The 12,485-nt window shown below is 41.0% G+C and overlaps 1 protein-coding gene across 3 annotated transcripts in view; it reads left to right on the forward strand.

Annotated features, from left to right (window-relative positions):
- LOC115154186 (rho GTPase-activating protein 32) overlaps positions 1-12,485 on the forward strand; it is a 63,963-nt gene that overhangs the window by 18,284 nt on the left and 33,194 nt on the right. For 2 of the 3 annotated variants that reach the window (XM_029700148.1, XM_029700149.1), the window contains exons 4-7: positions 192-284; positions 3,170-3,292; positions 3,805-3,882; positions 7,713-7,794. In XM_029700148.1, the coding sequence (XP_029556008.1) occupies positions 192-284; positions 3,170-3,292; positions 3,805-3,882; positions 7,713-7,794 (376 nt within the window). Of the gene's footprint in view, positions 1-191; positions 285-3,169; positions 3,293-3,804; positions 3,883-7,712; positions 7,795-9,679; positions 9,731-10,333; positions 10,409-12,485 lie in introns of all 3 variants that reach the window. The other variant, XM_029700147.1, reaches the window with a different exon arrangement.

Below are 12,485 nucleotides of genomic sequence, written 5' to 3' on the forward strand. Positions count from 1 at the left end.
ACTTTTGGTTACTAAAATAGCACAAATAAAGAAAAACTCTTGAATGAGTAGGTGTGTCCAAACTTTTGACTGGTGCTGTACATACATACACTACCTTTTTAGGAACTGTAGGTCATTCAACACTCTGTGTAGAACTAGTATTTTATATAGGTGTTTTACCCATTGTCTGTTCCTGGTTTCCTCTCTCACAGGCAGTTTCCCAGATGCTGATGGCTTACCTCTCCCGCTTCTCAGCGATCGCTGACAACAAGATCAACTGTGGGCCCGCCCTCACATGGATGGAGGTGAGCTTCTGTCTGGGTTTATGTCTGTGTGTCTCATGCTGTCTGTCTGTCTTGTCTGTGTTTGTTTGTCAATCTCCCACACACACTAGACCAGGGCTTTCCAACCCTGTTCCTGGAGAGCTACTGTCCTGTAGGTTTTCACTTCAACCCTAATGTATTAATTAGCACCTGATTCTAATAATTAGCTCGTTGATAAGCTGAATCAGGTCAGTTAACCTCTCTGTGCCAGTGGGACGTTTGCGTCCCACCCTAGTCAACAGCCAGTGGAATTGCGTGGCGCAAAATACAAATACCTCAAAAATGCTATAACTTCAATTTCTCAAACATATGACTATTTTACACCATTTTAAAGATAAGACTCTCGTTAATCTAACCACGTTGTCCGATTTCAAAAAGGCTTTACAGCGAAAGCAAAACATTAGATTATGTCAAAAGTAATCACACAGCCATTTTCACAGCAAGCATATATGTCACAAAAACTAAAACCACAGCTAAATGCAGCACTAACCTTTGATCTTCATCAGATGACACTCCTAGGACATTATGTTATACAATACATGCATTTTTTGTTCAATCAAGTTCATATTTATATCAAAAACCAGCTTTTTACATTAACATGTGATGTTCAGAACTAGCATACCCACCGAAAACTTCCGGTGAATTTACTAAATTACTGATGATAAACGTTGACAGAATACATAACAATTATTTTAAGAATTATAGATACAGAACTCCTTTATGCAAACGCTATGTCCGATTTTAAAATAGCTTTTCGGCGAAAGCACATTTTGCAATATTCTGAGTACATAGCTCGGCCATCACAGGCTAGCTAATTTGACACCCACCAAGTTTGGGGCAACCTAAACTCAGAATTACTATTAGAAAAATTGGATTACCTTTGCTGTTCTTCGTCAGAATGCACTCCCAGGACTTCTACTTCAACAACAAATGTTGTTTTGGTTCCAAATAATCCATAGTTATATCCAAATACCTCCGTTTTCTTCATGCGTTCAGGTCACTATCCGAAGGGTAACGCGTGAGCGCATTTCGTGACAAAAAAATTGAAAATATTTCATTACCGTACTTAGAAGCATGTCAAACGCTGTTTAAAATCAATTTTTATGCTATTTTTCTCGTAAAATAGCGATAATATTCCAACCGGACAACGTTGTATTCATTCAAAGACTGAAAGAAAAAAATGGAGAAGTCTTGTCTCACTGTCCCCAGGCTGGCCACTTACAAACTCTGCTGCTGTACTTTGCCCAGAGACAGGAGCCACGTCATTCCGCTTTCTGAACGCTTTAGAGAGCCAATGGAAGCCTTAGAAAGTGTCACGTAACAGCACAGATGCTGTATTTTCGATAGAGATGCAACAGAAGGACAACTGATTGTCAGACGGCACTTCCTGCGTGGAATCTTCTCAGGTTTTGGCCTGCCATATAAGTTATGTTATACTCACAGACACCATTCAAACAGTTTTAGAAACTTTAGAGTGTTTTCTATCCAAATCTACTAATTATATGCATATTCTCGTTTTTGGGCAAGAGTAGTAAGCAGTTTAAATCGGGTACGTTTTTTTATCCGGCCGTGAAAATACTGCCCCCTAGCCCCAACAGGTTAAAACTGGGTTTGGAGTGTGAACCTACAGGAGGGTAGCTCTCCTGGACCACGGTTGGAGAGCCCTGCTCTACACAAATACACCACACATAACACATACTGTTGTTTCCCATTTTCTTACACGCACGTGCTTACTGATCCTCTCTTTCCTTATTCACTCACACGTAGTTAAATGATAATGCCCGAGAAGCCGGTGTTTGGTGGGTATATTGGCATGGGTGTTAGGCCTGAGACTGGGTACCAACGTATTCAAATAATGATTTATATATTTTCATTAAAAACGTTATTTTGTTGAATTTATTCATACTATTTCATCCTTCCACAGGATATAGGTCTGACACAAATCTAGGGTTGCTACCCAAGCCGTCTACCCAAGTTCTGTATCTATGGACGCGACCCAGTCATTCGTTCTAAATGTTCAATTGCCATACTGGCTGGCAACGTTCTTATCCCTTGCATACTGGCTAGCCAACTACGGCTAACTTACAGTTACGTCAAACATTTTAGCCAGAATAACAACACAGTAGCTGCAATTTGCATTTGTTTAAGCTGTTTTCTAGTGACATTTATTTGGATACATCCTTAACAATGAGCTAATGATGCGCAATTTCAGGTCAGTGTTGTTCAGAGGCGCTAGCCACTGACACAGCTAACACAATTACTTCAAACTGAAGCTAGAAAGACTGCAAACTACAGTAGCTGCACTTCGTTTCATTTGACCTGTTTTCTATTGACATTTCTTTGTATATATCCATAAAAATGATGCTGATTCTTCATGATTTTTGACTGGCTGAGAAAATCTCCCTCCGTCTGTTTCATCCCGACATCTACACGTTCATTACTATGAGACATCTGGAGATCGAATTTCAATACTGAAACAATGTTGCAAATGTCAGAAAGACAGAAAGCAAGGTTTATACAAATCTCCGCATTTGAAAACCAATTGCTAGTCTAAAAGAAATGGGATATATTGTCTAGATGCTTTTTACAGTGGAGATCAAGTTTATAAATTGCCTGGCTGGGCTGATGAGACAGTGGATTGCGCAGTGAGATGGAACAGAGTAAATAGGCATTTAAACGTCATAGCTTTAGCTGGTGGAATAATAACTTGTGGAATAAACACTGTCTGGAATGCGGTTTTAACCAGTCAGCGTCCAGGATTAGCCCCACCCATTGTATAATAGAACAGTAACTCACCAACCCAGTGTAATGTCTGCAGTGACAGACAGTAAATATGACACTAACTTGATTATGTGTGTGTGTTCCAGGTTGATAACAAGGGCAACCACTTACTGGTCCACGAGGAGTCCTCCATCAATGTACCCGCCATCGCCGCCGCCCATGTCATCAAACGCTACATCGCGCAGGCCGCCGACGAGCTCTCCTTCGAGGTGACCGCCAAGGATAGGGAGAGCTGAACCGCATTTAAACACAACACGTGCACATACACATGTGTGTACACACACTCACATGGACATATGTGCAGATACAAATGGGAATGTCATGGATAAATGGCTGTGCTTGGATGCAGTGATAAATAATCATACGTATTTTATGAGCACGTTGTTCTTTGCTGTATGACAGGTAATCTGCATCATATTTACTATTCTACAGATGCCCGAATACATTGTTGTTCCTAGGGAGTTGTTTCTCCATTACTCTTTTCACATCTGATTGAACTTGCAATTCTTCTGTACAAATACTCTCTGATGCAGTTAGTGGTTCCCAAACGCTTCTTAGCAAATAATACCCACCATCTCTATATGTAGGATGATGTTTCCCCTCAGATGTATTCACAGCATCACTAGTGAGTCCCTTCTTTAGCAATAACACTGATCCAGCTCTCCCTCTCTTCTCTCTTTCCCTTTCTCTCTCCCTCCTATCTCTCCCTCTCCCCTGACAGGTTGGGGACATTGTGTCGGTGATTGACATGCCCCCCAAAGAGGACACCACATGGTGGAGGGGCAAGCACGGCTTTCAGGTTTGTGGCCCAGAAGCACACACACACAAACAAACAATTACTGTGTTGCAGACTAGAACCTGGGGTGTTATAAGTTGCGCACAGATGGCTTGGCATCCACTCATTTTCTGTCTACTGATCTACTGTAGACTCCACAAGGCCAGGATTTTTGTTGTGCTTTGGTGTCTATCAATTTCTCATTTCAGTCACATTTGGTTTGGCCGTTTAGCTAATTCTACTATATTTATCCATATACAAAAGACCAAATCAGCTCATTGTTCATTTGGGTTAAACATTTCTCGTCAGTTAAAGACAGATACTCATTGTATCATACAAAATGGGTACACAGAGTGGTTGTTCTCGATTGTGATGTGATTATATTAGCATAGCTACGTTTTCCAGTATTCTATTTAAAGTGATCAATAGTCTTTCTTTGAGCCCAATAAAGCCTGATGTTGTGTTGTCTGTTGATCTAATCCAGCTGAACTTCCTGGGCCCTTAGCATTGACCCCTAGCAGTGTTCTGGTCATAGCTGACCCATAGCATTGCCGCTTCCTGCCCCGGGGGAAAAATACTGATACAGGCCAGCTGGGAGGGCAGCCTTGTTGGATGGGGCTTCACAACATGTTGTTATTGAACGCTGCAGAAGGACAATCAGGAACTTGGGAAGCTGTTAGGCTAAAGACTCTTGGAGGCGGTTGTTGCCTGTTGCTTTGTTGTACTATAGGGGTGCATATGCTGAGTTTTAAAGAGAGGGAACATTATTTGTGTGTAATTTTGGTATACCAAGTAGATGAAGATTCCTTGGTTTTGTCAAAGGTATTATCTGTCTATTTTTTCATTATTATGAATCATGGTACTCATTCCTACCAAGAAGCATGGTCTGGTGCATACCATGACGTTTGGTCTTCAACAATGATGTCATAACTAGGTTATTACACACAATGTTGGTCCTTGAAACCAATCTGGATTTTGGGGAAACGCCATTGTATGTAAATGCTCCACTAGATGGTGGAGCATTGATTGGATTGTGTATCTGCTAGCACAAAGCAGATGTCAATGTCCTCCCTGCTATCTCCACCGGAGGGCAGTCAGTCACCCTACAGGCAGTCTGAGTAAGTCTGTGGCTTGAGGTCAGGTAGGCAGCTCACGTCTGTCTGTATGACACAACACATCAGCCTGCCTGCAGAGCCTCAAGGAGAGAGAGAGAGAGGGGGGGGAGATATATGTGTGTATATATATATATATATATATATATATATATATATATATATTTATATAGAGGAAGGGAAGGAGCAAGACAGCTGGAGGGTCCAAAGAGAAAGAGGGAGAGAGAAAATCCAACCATGGAAAGGGTGAGCTTCTTTCGTTGAGTGCTCAGCATGCGTCACATCTTTATATAGCATAGTACTGTTTGTAAGTTGCAAGACAGCTGGACCTTGGATCCCTATGATAGTTACATTCAACCCTCTTATCAGTCACATTTACTACAAGATGGAAGTCGTTTATTTTGCAAAGTGTGTAGGTTACATCCTCCTAAGCAAATAGACGCTTCTTTAAAAGTGTCTATTAGTGTAGTCTGGTCTCTGATTTGTTAGGTATCGCACACATTAAGATTTGTAAATCAGAGATAGGACTAGATGATTAGTCAATAATGACAGAGAAGGGTTTTGTCAAATTGCTCTGCTGGGAATGGCTTTGGTTTAGCAGTTTCCCCCATCTTCATTAAAGCACGCTAAAATATTTATATCATGTCTTCCTCCAAACTCATTAAGTGAAGCCTAGAGATTTATATTATTCTATTATACAGCCTAAGAGATTTATATTATTCTATTATACAGCCTAGAGATTTATATTATTCTATTATAAAGCCTAGAGATTTATATTATTCTATTATACAGCCTAGAGATTTATATTATTCTATTATACAGCCTAGAGATTTATATTATTCTATTATACAGCCTAGAGATTTATATTATTCTATTATACAGCCTAAGAGATGTATATTATTGTATTATACAGCCTAAGAGATTTATATTATTCTATTATACAGCCTAAGAGATTTATATTATTCTATTATACAGCCTAGAGATTTATATTATTCTATTATATAGCCTAGAGATTTATATTATTCTATTATACAGCCTAAGAGATGTATATTATTCTATTATATAGCCTAGAGATTTATATTATTCTATTATACAGCCTAGAGATTTATATTATTGTATTATACAGCCTAAGAGATGTATATTATTCTGTTATACAGCCTAGAGATTTATATTATTCTATTGTACAGCCTAAGAGATTTATATTATTCTATTATACAGCCTAAAAGATTTATATTATTCTATTATACATCCTAGAGATTTATATTATTCTATTATACAGCCTAGAGATTTATATTATTCTATTGTACAGCCTAAGAGATTTATATTATTCTATTATACAGCCTAAAAGATTTATATTATTCTATTATACATCCTAGAGATTTATATTATTCTATTATACAGCCTAGAGATTTATATTATTCTATTGTACAGCCTAAGAGATTTATATTATTCTATTATACAGCCTAGAGATTTATATTATTCTATTATGCAGCCTAAGAGATTTCTTAACACTCACAAAGACTTGAGGAAGACAGTTTAGCCTGGAGCATGGATGGGCGTTAGAAATAATTTGACTATTCTAATAATATCATGCATTTTTTCCAGATATTCAAAATACATGTATTTTTTTTTTTTTTTTTTTTACATATGTTTTTAACCTGAGAATACCGGGAGAGACTGTGCAGCTCTGCTGCTGCAGGGGAGGGGACGGTATGTGTGAGATGGGAACGGACGAGAGAGAGTAGCTAGCTCGTCAGACTTGATACACTAGCTAACTTGTTGCAGCCACAATGTTATTTATCATCCCATTTGACTGTGCCTTTCTTGACTAGAAAAGCAAGTCTACATTTTGCTGCGCTTTTGGTTGCTTGTTGTAGCCTACTCTTTCTCATTTCGCTAATGTTTAATTTCGTAATTTTAATTCCATCTTGCGTTGTATTAGTGATCCGTCATTTCACTTGCTACACATGGAGTCTCTGACTGTGGTGCCGATTTCCTTGGCCGACAAAAACAAGCTACGTGTGTATGAAGCCTATTTCATGGGGCGCACATCATATAAACTACATTCAAAAGTGTGCTGTTTTATTACATTAAGAATTTCAAATGTAATGGTGTATCCTTGTATCTAACAATGTCATATGGATATTTACATGTAATTTAGAAAAAATATTTTCTTTGTTAAAATAGGCATCTTAAAAAAAAGATGTGTACTCACACACAGCATGTGCACACAGTCACACACACACATTGCCACACACACATTGCCACACACACACACACACACACACACACACACACACACACACACACCCACCCTCCGGCCTTTACCTCTGCTTCAGCTGGCACAGTCCATTCCTAAAAGCCATAGCTTGGGCAGCTAATTAGGCACATGATCTTGACTGAACACGGCAAAGAGCACAGCACATTTTCAAGTGGCATCCTGGGTCGCACACCAACCTTTTAGTATGTGTTTATACCAACTGCCTATGGACTCCCTAATCCAGAGAGAGGTCTCCAACAAAGGCCAGATGCACAGTAGAGACATATTGATATAAGTGGCTGAAGCCTGTTTATCAGTCTTTAATGGTACAGATCTCTTTCTCTCGCTCGCTCACTCACTCACTCACTCACTCATTCATTCTCACACACACTCATCCTCTCTGCTCACTCTTGTGCTCTCTCTTCCTCTCTCTGTCTCTGTGTGTGTGTGTGTAAAAAGTTTTTTTTGTCCTCTCTCCCCAGGTTGGCTTCTTTCCCAGTGAGTGTGTGGAGCTGATAAACGACAAGGTGCCGCAGTCCGTCACCAACTCTGTGCCAAAACCAGGTACCTCTAATAACAGTGAGGCGTCCGTGACTCTCCTAGCGTTCGCTCCCACTGGGTGCTATGTTGTTTTTGTGGATAAAGTATATAATAGGTCTTATCAAAAATGTGTTGTTGTGACTTTGACATCATTAACTATAAACTACTAACTAGATATATCTGATATTTCTGACAGCAGGAAGCAGGTGTTATGGAAAATTAATATCAACGTTAGAGTATGATAATGTCTGTTGAGATTGGGGGGGGGATTCCCAACTGTGATCTCGTCTGTAAGTGTGTGGTGTGATGATGATGATGTGGATGGGATGTGTGGTGTGTCATGGTGACTGAGCTGCAGCAGGTGCTAGTGCCACTCTGTGTAGGATTAAGGGTAATGCTCTACACAAGTGTCTGTCTGTCAGCTGAGGCTAAAGCACAGAGCAATGTGAGGGAACACCTATCATGTCATTGCAAAGACAGAGCAGCAGAGACCACTGAATGAGTGAAGTCACAACCAACCCAAACATTTCTCATGTTAACTGGCCTTTTTAAATGTATTTCAGGGCTGGCTCCACAAAACAATAGGGTGAATCCAAAAGGAAGGTTTAGTGACGGTATAGACCTAGGCATTGATTGAAGAGACTTGTGTATTCAACACAACACTAGACTGCAAAATAAAAACATAAAACCTAGATTATAATATTGATCTCTTTAGTTGAATGTGATGATCTTATATTGGTATGAAGTGTCCAATGAGAATTCCCACTACTCAACATTTCACAACTTGAAAAATGAAATCCATAGTTATCGTGCTCTTGAATAACCACCTAAACTTGCTTCTCATGTCGCTATTTGCACAATGTCAATGTTAATCCAATGCAAACACGTATTGCTGATCTATAGGTAGCCACAGCAAACAGATAAGCCACCTAGCGCACTCATATGAGTGTCCAAAAACAAACACGGCCATTCAACACCTGAGTGTACCATAAAGCCCAATCACAATCAGAAAGAACAGCCACGACATTCCGATAGGCGTAATAGAAACTCTATCATGCATGGACTTTGACCCCCTCTTACATGGGTAATGCTTTTAGATGGATTGTGAAAAGTGCAGCTTATGTCATGTTTCGGAATGACCAGGCTGCCAAGCCCTTTCCATGGCATCCCATCCTATTCATATCTTATATCCTGAGGTGGCATCCCATTCACTATAATGCTCTACTTTTGGCCAGAGTTCATGAGCTTTGGCCAAAAGTAGAGCACTATGTAGGGAATGAGGTGCCATTTTGGACTCAGCCCCATGTACTCTCTCGATCAGACACCTTAGCCTATCTAAATCAGTCTTGAAAAATTCCCTTCCAATTCAAGGGGTGAATCACCCAATGACTCAGTGTCAGAACCAACCCTTTGGCATTGAGGTGTGAGGCCTGGTAGGAGCAGAACCATGCAAGGCCTGCTGGGAACAATATCAAGGCAAAGGGAACAGGGAGGTGGTGACATGGCAAAAAAACAACACACCCCATAGGATCCGCAATGAGGAATAGCATCATCACCATAACTATGCCGTCTCAGATGTTGTTAGGGGTTATGGCCCAATGTTATCTGGTGCACAAAATGTAAAGCCAATGTTTCTAAGCATATTAGATGGTGTGTTATGCAAATAAAATAATGCATCATGCTATATCTGTCATACTGTCCTGAATGCACACAAAGAAAGTAAACTCTGTGGAAATGGCTCCTATTTGCTTGCCCACCCATTTTAGATCTCCACTCATTGGGTTGCCATTTTGGTCACACACCTGAAATTTGCATGTCGTTTTTTGCACGGCTTCACGCTGCTCCATGCATGATTAAGCTTGTTGTTTATTTCACTGTCATCCCCTTTAACCTCCCCACCCTACTACAGCATTCCCCTGCTCTGGTCTGCGGCCTGCCTCCTGGAGTCTCTTCCCACCCTGTGCGTGCTGGTATACACCCCCCTCTCCCTATCCCTCTCACAAACACAGGCCCCGTTCAAGTGCATCCTTCTTTCTTTCCTTCAAGTAGTCAATGATTAGAAATGACTGGACAGGTGAAATCCATGTGATGGAGCCCTTGGGTTCATCTATCTAATCATGCTTAATCACTGATTAGAGGAGGGAGGAAGGAAGGGCCACACACTTTTCTTACCCACACTGCGTTTCCTCCTTCCACACCTGGTTGTCAAATTCAATAGTCATAGCAACACTTAATGATACTTTGTACTGCCTGACACCAATTTTTACAGTGAAAATGATTTTATTTGCTGACAAATTTTTGTAGTATTCACTGCCCAATGATGTACTATGAAAGGTTTATTCATTTCCTGTATATTAATTGAACTTTAACCAATGCACACATAATGCTTAATGTCCTTTTGTGCCTCCACCACCAAGTGTCAGATGCCAAGCTATCTGACTGAGTGACAGTCTGGAAACAGAAAAAAGCTGTTGTTCCTGCCATTTCCTCCTCTAACAGGACCGTTCTTTCCGTTTCTACCCGCCTCTCCTGCCTATCCATCCGTTCGTGTGCCGGCATACAGATTTGGAGATGGAGAGTGTAAAGCAGGACAGTGCATGGGTGACCGACCCGTTAAACTTCTACAGCCTGAGCACAGGTAGACACGTGTGTCCATCCCTACGTGTGCCTTAACCACCCCAGAGCTAACCCACTACTAACGCACACGGCACGCCGCTGAGGCACTCTGTCTTTCTCTGTCTGTTCACCAAGTCTCTAAAATACCACTACGCTAGGACCAGAGTCCGCAGTTAATTCTTAGTTCACTCTTCATTCTTAGTTCTTGGTGCACTCTAGGATGTAACACAAGTGCTTAGGTCAAGTTTATAAAAATACTTTAGGAGCCTTCTCTTTGATGCGTGGGAACTCACTTGAACAGCTAAATCCACTTACTCTCTAACCTGAGCACTGTTGTCGGAGTGTAACGTACCGACCTTTATCAGATTCACTTGCACTAGACTTAATTAGTTGATTACTAGACTATTTCCAATGAATGTGTTGCTGTGTTATTTACCTTTTATTATTTAGATTTATCAGGGTTCCTTTTGAGGAGTTGATCCTGCTGCTTTTTTTCTTCAGACCTCTTCAGTGTCCCCCCCATCTGGTTACCAGCCAGCTGTAGTTGTCTACTCTGTTTGGTTTAACTTGAAAGACTTTTGGCTGTGGCTGGGGTCTAGACTGGCTTGATTTATTCAAGTCCCCCCTTTAAGGCGGGTGCTATAAAATTATCCTTTGGACCTTTAAGCTTTGTCCTGCAACAGTAAGGAGCCCAGTCTTCTCCATGGTCACTAAAATGGCTACATTCCTAACAGGGGAACCCTGCCATGTTCAAACATACACTCACCAGCTCCCCTGCATAGAAAATGGTTCCTGTCCTTTTAGCTGGCGAACTGGGTTGAGATTTCTACCTCTGAAATTTCAGAGAGTGAGCAGATTGAAGGAGATCCTTTGAAGTTGGCTTCACCACTGTATTGAGTTGCATTTGAAAAAAAGTTACTTTGGAAAGCAGAGAGGGTTCCCAGAATTGTTTTTAGCCTTTTTAACTCAAGTTTAAAAGGACATCTGCAAACTGTCTCACTTGGATGAAGGGTTACGGTGTAACTAAACCTAGAGTCATTTTGTGTAACTTTCTCGAAGTCTGAGAGAGACACACGTTATCCACACACTTAAACACTGAAGTCTGAGAGACACACACGTCATCCACACAAACACTGAAGTCTGAGCAACAGTGTGGTCAGCTCTGCTGTTTTCTCCAGCCTGACAGCCCTTGTATGGCAGGTGTTTGTCCAGATGTTCTGACCCCGCTACTCTTTGAATCTCCTACTTCCTCCCTGGGCTGGAGCTGGTTTCCTGTCTGGGGACCAGTCGAGTGACTTGGGCAGCTGTGAGGAGCGCAAGCGAGCCAAGACAAGAGCTGGATGTGTCTATGAGAGAAGAAAAGTGAGAGATAGAATGGAGAATGTGTGAAGGAGACAGTAATATTTGTCATGCTTTTCCCAATGGGGCTTTGGTCAATTTCCTGACAAACATGCTCTGGGCCGTGAAAGTATGTGAGGCACAGAGACTTCCTTGTGTAGTTTGGGCCTGTGGGGAATGATTGGGGAAGATTGTCGCAGAAACTTCAGCCCTCATTCTCTTCGATGCGGAACGAGGGTGCTCACGCACCTACTATGACCCTTGGGTCATGTTTTTGGTGTACACACAACTTGTGCATAGTACGCCAATGTGACAACAAAGGGAATGTTTACTTTGAGGCTAGTTTGAGGGTGTTAACCTAAAATGACACAAGGACTAGGTTCTAGTTTAACAACGTTTACTAAACCGTATTTCCACTGTACATAGTTGCCATTGCACTCAGGGCAGGTCCATCAACAGTGAGACTACCGCACAGGCGTACTAATAACAGAGTGATAGCACCGTAATAACAAGAAATATAGGGATACTTAAAACATGAAGTTAATAGAGGAGTGGGTGTTTGAGAATGTAACAAAATGTTATCAAGGCGTTTCCCATGTCGGTTAATTTGAGAACATCAAACCACAAAACACAGTTAATTCTGTGTCTGAGTGGAAATACTGAGAAAAGATTACATGAATCGAAAAGGGAAGCTTTGTCTTCACCCTGCATGCATTGAATGCACATACAGTGTGTACAGTTTGATGACTTTGCATTGCAAC

The sequence above is a fragment of the Salmo trutta genome, chromosome 19 (assembly GCF_901001165.1).
Source record: "Salmo trutta chromosome 19, fSalTru1.1, whole genome shotgun sequence".
NCBI classification, from domain to species: Eukaryota; Metazoa; Chordata; class Actinopteri; order Salmoniformes; family Salmonidae; genus Salmo; species Salmo trutta.